This window comes from Poecilia mexicana, unplaced genomic scaffold (genome assembly GCF_051168715.1).
Source record: "Poecilia mexicana isolate PSO_F unplaced genomic scaffold, ASM5116871v1 scaffold_18, whole genome shotgun sequence".
NCBI lineage: Eukaryota > Metazoa > Chordata > Actinopteri > Cyprinodontiformes > Poeciliidae > Poecilia > Poecilia mexicana.
Window position 1 is genome coordinate 9,482,063 of NW_028263387.1, and position 12,653 is coordinate 9,494,715.

General features: G+C 37.8%; 1 protein-coding gene and 1 long non-coding RNA gene across 2 annotated transcripts; both read right to left on the reverse strand.

The window, feature by feature from the left end:
* Positions 1-888: 888 nt before the first annotated feature.
* Positions 889-1,444, reverse strand: LOC148154020 (uncharacterized). The gene is made up of 3 exons (XR_015766055.1): positions 1,235-1,444; positions 1,102-1,117; positions 889-1,001 (listed from the first exon to the last, which is right to left on the reverse strand). It is a non-coding gene; the product is annotated as an uncharacterized LOC148154020 (long non-coding RNA).
* A 2,199-nt stretch (positions 1,445-3,643) lies between these two features.
* LOC106906556 (neural cell adhesion molecule 2-like) lies at positions 3,644-10,446 on the reverse strand. The gene is made up of 10 exons (XM_088016019.1): positions 9,839-10,446; positions 9,360-9,392; positions 8,923-9,192; positions 7,120-7,389; positions 6,763-7,026; positions 4,717-4,830; positions 4,551-4,566; positions 4,380-4,468; positions 3,904-3,959; positions 3,644-3,670 (listed from the first exon to the last, which is right to left on the reverse strand). The coding sequence occupies exons 1-10, from the start codon at positions 9,873-9,875 to the stop codon at positions 3,644-3,646; spliced, it is 1,176 nt and encodes a 391-aa protein (XP_087872145.1). The 5' UTR covers positions 9,876-10,446.
* Positions 10,447-12,653: the final 2,207 nt, after the last annotated feature.

Genomic DNA, 12,653 nt, shown 5'->3' on the forward strand with positions numbered 1-12,653 from the left:
GGTTGGAGCAGATGAGCTACATGCTAGTTGATTAGCTTCCTGCAGTCTTCTCTTTTGAGGTTTTTCTCTTTTAACGCGGACCATTTTTTTCTGTCAGAGCAAGTGGTTCTTCCTCTCCAAATGCAACAAGTAGAATGACGGGCCGCCAAAAAATATTTAAAGCAGAAAAACAGAAATCCCGCCCCTTTATCTCTATTGGCTTATTCAAACATAAACAAATAAAAGTGGGATGGGGCATCTGCTGGGGAGCAGGAAGACAAGAGTAGTTGGGGGGTGGGGTCTATCTGTGTGAGGAGGAGCCACATCAGCAAATTTGCATAGGTCTAGAACTTTCCGTTTAGAGGGGGGAGGGAATAACTGGGTCAAAAGTCATGTTGCCAGAATTCTCTGTCTCTCATTTTGATAAGAACTTAAATTTTATATGATGAAAGAAGGGGGGCCCCCTGACATGCTCATTATCCACCATTTGATTTAAGAGAAGGTTCCAGAAACCTGTTTTATTTTGATAACTTAATTTAAATCAAAACATGTTTTATATGATAAGGACTTTATATAACCTTATTAAAACAGCATTTTATGATGGAGATGTAACAGATGGTCGTTTGCGATAGCATCGATTTATTGATTTTTGATTTGGGCGTGGCATTTTAATCCATCAAACTTGATTAATTAAAATTTGACACAAAGTAGTACCCTTATTTTTTTCCATAAATTAGAAGAAAACAAATGCAATTTTTTAGACAATGAATTTATTTTATTAGTGTTTTTATCATTTATCTGTTTATATTTTCTCACAAAATAGGTTTGGTTCATTTCTTTTTTTTAAAAAAAAGAAAAGAAACAAACATCTAAGAAAAATGTGAACACAATAGGGTGGTGAGCTAGAAGCAATAATTTTCACTAAAAACTTGCTGCGGTTCTAACCCTGAGGAGGAGAGCCGTATTCATGACCGCCAGTCTGGTTGACTCCATCGTTTCTGCTGCTCTCTGAGGCCTTACGTCTACAACATGACAAATACAAAAAGAGTCAGTGAATTTCATACATAAATCAGAAACAAAATCTATTAGTAAAACAAATAAATTAAAACGTGTGGAACTGACCTGGAGCAGAATAAACCTGTGACAAAGACATTTGTCGCTACATTAACTGAAAAATCGTTCCTCTTTCTTTGTGTTATAAAACCAAAGCAAATTTGTGTACTTAGTTAATTAAGTAAAAAAAAAAAAGTCTCACCCTTGGACCGTCTGCAGAAGCACAACAAGACGAGGAGAATAAGGAGAATGAATCCAACAACTGGTCCAACGATCAGCAGCTGAGATGTGAAGAACTGGACACAGTGACTGGAAATAAGAAACATTAAATGGAAACAGATTTTATTCATCTGCAGATTTTGTCACACCATTCTCTGTTTCCTGAAAAAATGCTATTTCCATCTTTAAACACAAATTATGAAAAATGTTATCTGTTCATGCACAAATATCCTTATTAATTATACATTTTTTTCTGACTTATTTGATTCATTCATTGTTTGATCAGGCAGTTTGAAAGCTCTGTTTTCATTTATGAGAAAATGCATAACTTCTGTATATATATATGCGTGTGTGTGTGTAGGTGTGTGTGCGTGTAGGTGTGTATGTGTGTGTGTACAGAGATCATGATATCATAAGAAACTAATATGAGTTTGAGTGAATATTGATGTTATTGAAAATAAATCCTGCTGCATTCAGTCTCTGGGTAAAAAACAGGAGAAGTTAGGATGTTGTACCAAATTTCTGTGAAAAAGAAATTGTTGATCTATCCTCACAGCTCAGACCAGGTCGCAGCCAAACTTATGTCACAATAATGAGCTACTTAGCCTAAGCAAAAGACACTTTAACGTGCACTCTGACTAAAATCGTTCAACAGAAAAAAAAAACAACAGTTAAATCACCTGTTATGGTTCCACTCCACTGTGTTGAAGAATACGAGTCGTCTCTGTTTCTACACTGACACGTGTAGTCTCCACTGCTGATATCAGGAAATCCTACCAATGGCTGGAGAAAGCTGGACTCAAGGACAGCACAGAGGCCCTCATCCTGGCCGCCCAGGAACAGGCCCTGAACACCAGAGCAATAGAGGCTCAGATCTACCACACCAGACAAGACCCAAGGTGTAGGTTGTGCAAGGAGGCCTCTGAGACAGTCCAGCACATAACAGCAGGGTGCAAGATGCTGGCAGGGAAAGCGTACATGGAACGACATAACCAAGTGGCGGGCATAGTGTACAGGAACATCTGTGCAGAATATGGACTGGAAGCCCCGAGATCAAAGTGGGGAACACCCCCAAAGGTGGTGGAGAATGACCGAGCTAAGATCCTGTGGGACTTCCAGATCCAGACAGACAAGATGGTAATTGCGAACCAACCGGACATTGTGGTGGTGGATAAAGAACAGAGGAAAGCCGTTGTGGTGGATGTAGCAATACCAAGTGACCACAACATCAGGAAAAAGGAGCATGAGAAACTGGAGAAATACCAGGGCCTCAGAGAGGAACTGGAGAAGGCCTGGAAGGTGAAGACCACAGTGGTGCCTGTGGTCATCGGGGCCCTCGGGGCAGTCACCCCCAAACTGGAGCAGTGGCTCAAACAGATCCCAGGAACAACATCAGACATCTCAGTCCAGAAATGTGCAGTTCTAGGCACAGCCAAGATACTGCGCAGAACCCTCAAGCTCCCAGGCCTCTGGTAGAGGACCCGAGCTCAGAGGATGAAAGAGACCACCCACAGAGGGTGAGAGGGGAATTATTTTTAATTTATATAATCAGAGCAAATATGGATGTGTGCTTTTTAGTGTGGAGGGAGTAATATATTATTTTTACTGCTAAAAGCTATTTAAAAAAACACAATATGATTAATTTTATTATTAATAGGGCCCTCAATTTTTTATTCTATTTCTTTAAACAACAACAAAAAAAAAATTTGCGTTGGACCCCTGTCAGCCAGAGGCCCTTGGAGTCGTCCCTAAATTGCATCCATGGGTTTTCTAACTGCACTTAATTTGTAGTTTTCTGCACTAAATATTTCACTTTAGTCCAGATCTTCCACCAAGAGACGAGGAGACATTACAGTGTCCTGCAGAAACTCTATAAATACAACTGCAAATGTGCTGAGCTTCATCTTCAGTGACGTCCTGATCAAGAAGTGTTGACAATAGAAACAGGAGTTCTCTTTAATGGTATGACATCTCAGCATCGCCCTCTTGTGGCTTTTGAATACAGACTACAGGCCATTGTTTCAGAGTTTAGGTCTTCACATTTTTCCTTCTTCTTTAATCTCAATTTTCCATTAAACTGACACTAAAAAGTGTCATTTTATTCTAGTTTCAGAAGAAATCATATGTATTTCAAGGCTCCCTGAGTTGTTGTTTGTGCTAAGCTAACATGGTTGCAGCTGCAGGCAGCAGCTGTGTTTTCAGTGAGGATGAGGATGTTGAGCTTGATTAGGAATTTGTGAGATGTTCTGCTGCCGTTTCCACCACAGCCAATCACTCTGGATGGAGCAGGTTCATGTGAAGCAGCAGAATCCTGAAGACACAAGTTTTCTTCCTGCATCACATCATTGAACTGAAGGTCATTTTCTGGACCAACAATTTGGAGAACTATGACTTAATGGCACCATCCGCTGGCTACTACCTGCAAACACAAGTCACGGACAGAACACAGGGTGTATTATTGGGAATAAGTTTCATTCCCAGAATTCTCAGTTTAAATAAATAATGTTTTTTTGTAGAACAGGGTATTTATGTCTGTGTTTAATTATAATTATTTTGACAATACTAAAAATTGCAAAACATCTACAACAGCCCTGTGAAGGAAACTTTTAGAATTTAAAATGTGATTTATTAAAATATTACATTTGTTAATACTTTACCGTTTCCAGTGGCTCCACGGTTATGGATTGTCTCATACACAGACGTGGTGCCTAAAAAATATCAAAGAAAAGTTTGGATCAGAATGCAATTATGTAAAATAATAAGATCTATTTCATTTATATACGGTGTTAATCCTTCCATTCCTGATGGGGATAATATCAGTTTGTTACAACTTTGAATTGTTTTTAGCAATCAAATTCATGTTAATAATCTAATTATGTGTTGCCTTACTGAGCAGTAGAACCATAATATCTTTAGATCAATTCTGACATAAAGTTGAAGCTCAGAAAACAAAATATTCAGGTGTTTAACTTTGTTGTTTTGTGTTTGTCAGACAGAAGCAGTTTAATTCTCACTTTGACACTTTAAGAGATTTTATTAATTTTATGAAGCTATATCAACATAAAGAAAACGTTACAGCAAAGTGAAGTTATGTCCAATTTAATATTGATGTTTATTGTGTGACTAACCATGCAGCAGAGAGTTGTAATCACTTTCAGTCTGGTTCACTTCATGATCAGTGGTCGGCCTCTGGCTGCTGCTTTCAGACTGAAATAACCTAAAAATATCGAAGTGGATTAAATTTAACTGTGAACCAAAGATTAAGAGTTTATGATGAAGAAAACATATTTCATACTGACCTGATGCAGGACAAATCTAGAGAAGATTAAAAAAAAAGTTATTTAGATCACTGACAACAGAATTAAAATGATTAACCGAATTTCAAAAGTCATATTTTCATACATGTGTTTAGATAACATAGTATTTTAATTAAAAAGTAATAAGATGAGAAGAAAATGTTCTCGCCTTGAGACCGTCTGCAGAGCCACAACAAGAGCAGGAGGACAATGAGAAAAATGAGAACGATTCCACTGACTGCTCCAACGATCAGCATCACAGGAAATGAAGAGCTGACAGTTACTGAAAGAACAAAACATAAAAAATTCATGTTAGTCCTCATTTTATTCAACAAAAACAGAAACATTTTATTAGTGTTTGTTACAAACAAATGAGTAATTCTAAGCAATGCAGTTACAAGTATAAGTAATTCTAAGTATTTATAACTATTTATAATTATAGAATAGTTATAAGTAACTAACTTTAACTAGACACAGAGTTGTGTCTAGAGGATTCCTCTAGTTATTACCTCTCATTAGACCCTCGTTGATAAAGGTAACTTTATTTATATAGCACATTTTCAGCAACAAAGCAATACAAAGTGCTCTACAGGAATTAAAAGGAAATACAAACAAAATAACAAACCAAAGGAACAAGCAAACGGGAAAAAAAAATCTAATGTTTATCTAAAGTATGTAAACTAAGTGGTCCTGTTCAAGGTTGCTAAGTATCCTCTGGTCTAATTCCATTTCTGGGTTGGAAGAACAGGAGTCTAAAAAGTAGTCTAATAATGTTGATCAAAGTATATAAACTAGATATAAACTAGATATTCCTATTCAGGGTTGGTAGATAAGTATAAGTAAGTATCCTCTGGTCTAATTCCTTTTCTGGGTTGGAAGAACAGGAGTCTACATTTTCTAGAAAATAAGCCAAAGAGTGACTAATAAACTGAGTCTCTGGATTCCAAGTTTGTTCTAATTCCTTTTGTGGGTTAAAAGTGAGTACTCCACGGTTTCTAACAAAATAAAATAAAAAAGAGGAAAGGACACATTAGGGCAAATGGCAACATTCAGACAAAACAAAAGGCAAAGCAAAGACATGAGTGAAGGCGTTGACGTCAAAGGGCCATGAAACCACGTTGCTCAGCCTCCCAGCAGAAGTCAGATAAGACGCTGTTATCAAGGAATGTCCTTGGGAGCGCTCAGCTGTATGGATAACAGGAGGGGGTGAGGAGGGAAGGAGCATTATGTTTACATATCTTCAAGGAGATTGGAAATGTGCAGCCCTTCCAAAGCAACAAGGGGAAAGCCAATTCATAAACAGAATGTCTTTGGTCGGGAAGATTATAAATTTCAATCTTCCCTAAAGTCTCTCCGATACATCCTAGTTCCCAATTATCCAAATTAGTTTGGTCGTTCCACTGAGCCGAAACTAGCAGCTTCTCCAAGATCGATTCCATTCCGTAAGTGAGTTTAGAGTCCTCAGCTGGGCTGCGAGTCTTGCTGAGACTCTCATCCAACTTGCGTCTTTGTCCACACCAACAGTCTGAGTGTTCGCTAGTTCGGCCAAGTCCATCACAAATTTGTCGATAAGCCAGGAATCCACAAGCTCCAAACAGCAGAATTCCTGTTATCATGAATAAATGCAGGGTGAATCCCTGAGGTTTTCTCCTGTGCCCAGACTCGTCATCGAAAATTTGACTAATTGCATGGAAAGATCGGTTGACCAGATCCATAATTTTGTAGATTTGGAGAATATACAAAGAAAAGCTCCAAAAATATAGAAAAAGACAGGACAAAAACAGAGCAAACAGGGCAGGCAGGGGCAGGGAGGGAGCAGAGGAGCAAACTTATATCACAACAATGAGCTGCTTAATCTAAGCAAAAGGACATTTAAAGAAGAGGAATCTGACTGAATTTGATGAACACTCAGTAGTAAACTGAACTCGGAGACCTTTTCTGTTTTATTCTTTAGATACCTAAAAAAAACAACTTTGGGAAAAATGTGCACATAGCAGCACAAATTATAGCAGTTGTGGTTTTATTACTGTAACTTGTTAAAGGAAGTGAACAAAAAAATCTGCTACTTTTTTTCTACGGTTAAAAATTCATAACTCAGATGGGGAATAGACAAATTTATTCTGGTCTGTCCAAAGAAGAAACTTCTTTTAGTCCAACATATGAGGAACACTTTTTTTTCCTTCAATCTGTTCAGAAAAGACAATAATTAAATCACCTGTTATGGTTTCACTCCACTGTGTTGAAGAAAACCAGTCGTCTCTGTTTCTACACTGACACATGTAGTCTCCACTGCTGGACTCAGAGACATTGAACATCAAGTCTTTACTGTGTGTTCCTGGTATTATTGACCCATCTCTCTTCCATTCATACGTCCACTCAGTGGTTTCTCCTCCCTGGACCTCACATGTCAGAGTGATCGTCTCACCACTGAAGACAAGAGGCCGGTTTGGTTGTCGAGTCACAAAAACCTTGTTGGAAACTGTTTCGATCAGACATGGACAGAAAAATCAAATCACAAGAGAAATTTTAATTTCATAGTTTTAGTTTCAACAGTTTTGAAGAAGAAACTTACACATTATCTCTATGGTGACGTCACGGCTTGAATGGCTGTAGAAAGAGGGATTTCCTCTCTCTCCTTCACATCTGTAGATTCCTCCTGGTGTCACAGTGATATCTGTGATTTCTTTATTATTTGTGCTGAATTCAACAAAAGAAGAGTCTGAGGTCCGTCTGAACCATCTGTATTTCCATCCAGCAGAGGGCTCCACTGAGCAGATCAGTGTCACACTGCCCCCTACTGGTATAGTTGTTGAATCTACTGTCAGTTTGGGTGTGGGTTTATCTGCTGTTAACGTGAATGAAAATTGGTTAATTTTTCAATAATTAAAAAAAAAACATACAAGATTTGTACAAGCAGAACAAACTACAGTCTCGTTAACTAAAATAAATGAGTAGATTGGGAATTTACTGAAAATGTGTCAACAAAGTAGAACTTCATTAATATGAATTATTCTGATAGTTACTCATCGTTTAAGCCATAAAGATTAACAACCTCGGATTATTGTGAGACTTCAGAAAAGTAAACCTGACATAGAAACTTTATTCTAATAGAAAGTTTGAATCACTGTGTGTGTGTGCGTGTGTGTGTGTGTGTGTGTGTGTAGGTGTGTGTGTGTGTGTGTGCGTGCGTGTGTGTGTGTGTGTGTGTGTGTGTGTGAGTTTAGCATTAATACTGACAACTCAACTATGAACTAAATCAGCCACATTTTCAAATTTAACAAATGTCAACTCACGTGATACAGACAGAGTGATGGCTTCACTCCACTGTGTTGAAGAATACGCGTCATCTCTTCTTCTACACTGACACATGTAGTCTCCACTGCTGGACTCAGAGACAAAGAAAGTCCAGGCTTTACTGTGTGTTCCTGGTATTATTGACCCATCTCTCTTCCATTCATACGTCCACTCAGTGGTTTCTCCTCCCTGGACCTCACATGTCAGAGTGATCGTCTCACCACTGAAGACAAGAGGCCAGTTTGGTTGTCGAGTCACAGAAACCTTGTTGGAAACTGTTAACATCAGATATGGAGAGAAACATTAAATCACATTTTAAAAAATTCAGTAGCAGTAGTTTCTGGCAGTTATCAAAAAGAAACTCACAAGTTATCTCTATGGTTTTCTCATAACTTGAATGGCTGTAGAATGAGGGATTTCCTCTTTTTCCTTGACACCTGTAGATTCCTCCTTGTCTCACAGTGATCTCTCTGTTTTCTTTATTATTTGTGCTGAATTCCAATTCAGCTTCAGGTGTGTCTGAGGTCCGTCTCCACCACCTGTATTTCCATCCACCAGAGGGCTCCACTGAGCAGTTCACTGTCACACTGCCCCCTACTGGTATGGTTGTTGAACCTGCTGTCAGTTTGTAAGTTTATCTGCTGTTATAAAAACAAATATTTGATTTGATAAAAAACACCTTAATTAAACACTTATTGTTAAGAGTATTTCATTTTGTTGTCTTTGCTTATTATAAAGAAATTAAATTAAAAAAGAAAACACAATTAGTTTGAAATTATTTAACTAACTAACATGAAAATGTACATTATTTTTCCTGAACAGATAATGAGGTTAACTCTACAATGAAGCAAGTCTATAAGGAAAAGTAAGTCATATTTTCTTATATGTTGCTCTTTATTTTACTTGTGACTGAATTTTTTTCCATAAAAATTAAACCCAGTAATTATGTATGTCATATTTCACACACAATTTATAAACAAATAAATCTGCTTGAAATTATGAAATAAAATACAGTAAGCAAATGCATGTTTTTTAGGGCTGATATAAATCTTTGTAATTCTTTAAAATATTCAGGTCTTACCTGTGACAGTAACAGTGACAATATTACTGCACTTTTTTCCATACGAGGTGTTCCTCCAGCGACGACAGCACTGATATTCACCACTATGTCTAGTATTCAGACGTTTAACTATGAAACGTTTATCAGACTGATAGTCAAAAACTTCTTCATCTTTCCTTATTAACCGGTATTGCCAGTCAGTGTCTTTTCCTGCATTCATGTCACAGTTAAATGTAAAAGATTCTCCAACATAAAACGTTGACGAGTTGGGCTCAATAGTCAGCGCAGCACCTACAATAGAACCAACATTCAGCACGTTTCTCTTTTAGTTTGTAACAAAAACACATCAAGATAAAAATTAAAAGATAAACTCAGAATAACATCTGATATAAAAGATCAACTGGATTCTGTTCCTGAGAGGATAAATGATTAAAATACAGATGAGAAGCTGAAGTTACCGTGAGTTTGTCCACAGCAGAGTGTGATCAGCACTGAAATAAAGTTCATCAGCGTAAATAATAAATTAGTTAAATTAAACCAAACATCTTTGCCTCACCCTCACATTCAGCTATGACTCCCTTTACCTGTTGAACAAATTTCTTATAAAGATATTGAGTATGTATTTGTTCTTACGAAAACGACCAAATGTTTTAGTTTATTGTTGTTTTTCTGATGAATTAAAACTTTATTTTAAAAACTTCACACCCTGGCTGAAGACAGAACATCTGGAGACGTTCTGCACGGCTACGGAAACTTCACACTCATCTCTACTGGTAAGCCAGCCAGCCAGCGGCAAAGACATCATGAACAAATGTTTACACTAAGTAAAGCTACAAAATTACAATGGAAGATAAAGTAGATATTACAGCAGACTAGATGTCAAAGATGGTGTTGTTCTAATGAGCATCATCCATCCAGATAAAGTGGATCTACTTACAGAGTGAGACCAGAACTGTGGGTGAGGTGTTCCCCATCCTGACCTCAACCTCAAACCAGCTGTTGCTCTGCTTTGCTCCAATAATCTTCCTTTCATAACTTGCTGCCCCTGCAGCGTCTCTAGAGAAATGGAGCCGTCTGAAACAGGATCAACGTTTTATCTGAGAATGAAGGACGATGTTTATTTTAAACACTGACATCACTGCACTGAGTTTCTGCTGTGATGTTTCCGCTCCAATGATGAGAAGTTGTGGTAAAAGAAGCACAGAACTGTGTGTGGGTTTTTTTTTTTGTTGTTTTTTTGTTGTTTTTTTGAAAGGCTTAATAAATGCAAATTCATTAGATATGCTTCTTTTGCTTGTTGGAAACCATAAAATAAATTTCACTTGAAATAAACTGAAAACAGCATTACTGTAACACATGAAGAGTTTTAAATGTTTTATTTTTGTGTTGCGTGCGAACTCTCTGGCAAACAAACCATAAAATCCCCTTTTCATCTGAAAACAAGTGATGGGTGAGAATGATCTCACCTACCACAGATAAATAAGTTCTTAGGTATGGAAAAATCAGACATGAGATCAGACACTGTGAAATAGTTTGGAGTTTAAATAGATTTAAGAAGAAACTCTAAAAATGTACAGAGTGAAAAAAAAGTTTCTGTATTTTATTTAGGGGCGTTCAGTCAAACCTACACCATACACTGATGTTTAGCTTTTTCCTAACTATAGCCTCATTTACAATATGTCCTCTCTTAATTTCTTAACTCAGCGTAAAGAAGCCGTTAGCAGCTCTGCTAACCCAGCATGTGTTAGCAGAGCATGCTTTTCTGATGGTACTTAATTTGTAGTTTTCTGCACTAAATATTTCACTTTAGTCCAGATCTTCCACCAAGAGACGAGGAGACATCACAGTGTCCTGCAGAAACTCTATAAATACAACTGCAAATGTGCTGAGCTTCATCTTCAGTGACGTCCTGATCAAGAAGTGTTGACAATAGAAACAGGAGTTCTCTTCAATGGTATAACAACTCAGCATCGCCCTCTTGTGACTTTTGAATACAGACCATTGCTTCAGAGTTTAGGTCTGGCACTTTTTTGTGCTGTTTTAATTTCCCATTTATTCTAGTTTCAGAAGAAATTATATGTGTTTCAAGGCTCTCTGAATTGTTGGTCTTACTAAGCTAGCATGGTTGTTGTAGCTGCAGGCAGCAGCTGTATTTTCAGTGAGGATGAGGATGTTGAGCTTGATGATGGATTTGTGAGATCCATCGATCCAATCTCCATGATTGGCTGGATGGAGGTTGGCTCCATCCAGCCAGTCACTCTGGATGGAGCAGGTTAATGTGAAGCAGCAGAATCCTGCAGACACACAAAGTTTCTTCCTGGCTGGATCACCGGACATCCAGCCTTTTTCTGGAACTCTGAAAAAAATTACTACTTAATAGCACCATCTGCTGGCTACTATCTGTAAGCACAAGTCACTGATAGAAAAAGTCTGGTGGGAATTTTTTTGTTCCCTTCGAAGATTCCCAAATTAAATAATGTTCACTTTTGTTACCAAGACATGAACACGCTTTTCTTTTCTGTTTTTTATTGTTAATATTTTACTTTGACAAAAATTGCTTTCTATTTTATTTTAGACAGTAAAACAGCAGTAACTGCAGAGAGCTGGACTTGGGAACTCACTCCTGAGGAGCTTCTATCACTGTGTGGTGGAGAGCGTTCTCTGCACCTGCATCACCGTGTGGCACAGCAGCTGCACTGCTACTGAGATGGCGGCTCTGCAGAGGGTGGTCAAGACTGCACAGAGGACTGCGGGGAGCAGCCATTCCTCCACCTCGGACCTCTACACAGTTCGAAATGCAGGAGGAGGGCGCTCCTCCTCAGGAAGGACTCCACCCATCCTGCACACAGGCTGTTCCAGCCGCTCCCCTAAGACAGGAGGCTGAGGAGCATCCAGAGCAAAACCACCAGGCTGAGGAACAGTTTCTTCCCTTCAGAAGTCAGGCTGCTGAACTCAAGCTGCACCAAATACAGCTTCATCCCATAGATTATTTACACACAGACATATAACTATATTCATATCACTTAAATTAATTTATTGTTCATTTGTTTATTTATTTATATAATTATTTATCTATTTATTTTGTTGTGTAGTATATTTTTAATCTGGGACCTGAGTACAAATTTTGTACCACAAACTATCAAGGTGGTATGACAATAAAAAATCCTTGAATCCCTGAATCAGATCCATTCAAACAGGATGGAGCAGGTTCATGTGAAGCAGCAGAATCCTGCAGACACACAAGTTTTCTTCCTGCCTCACATATTTGAACTGGCGGCCATTTTCAGGACCGCTGACAAATAAAACTACGACTTAATGGCTCCATCTGCTGGCTCCTACCTGTAAACACAAGTCACGGACAGAATACAACGTGTATCATTGGGAATTAACAAGTTTCATTCCCAGAATTCTCAGTTTCAATAAATAATGTTTTGCTTTTTTTCCTGTAGCATGGTACTTATGTTTGTGTGTAATTATAATTATTTTTGACAATACTGAACATTTCAAAACATCCACAACAGCTCCATGTATCAAACTTGTCAAATATAATAAAATATGTGATTGATTAGAATATTATATTTGCTAATTTACAATTAACGTCAAATTTTACATTTTCTCATTCGTTTGTCCTGCAGAAAGACAAATGAGACCATTTGGAAACATTATACTATTTAATAAATACCTGAATACCATCAATGTGTTGTTGAGACAATATCATCTATTCATGTCCTTATGCACATTTCATTAAAGAC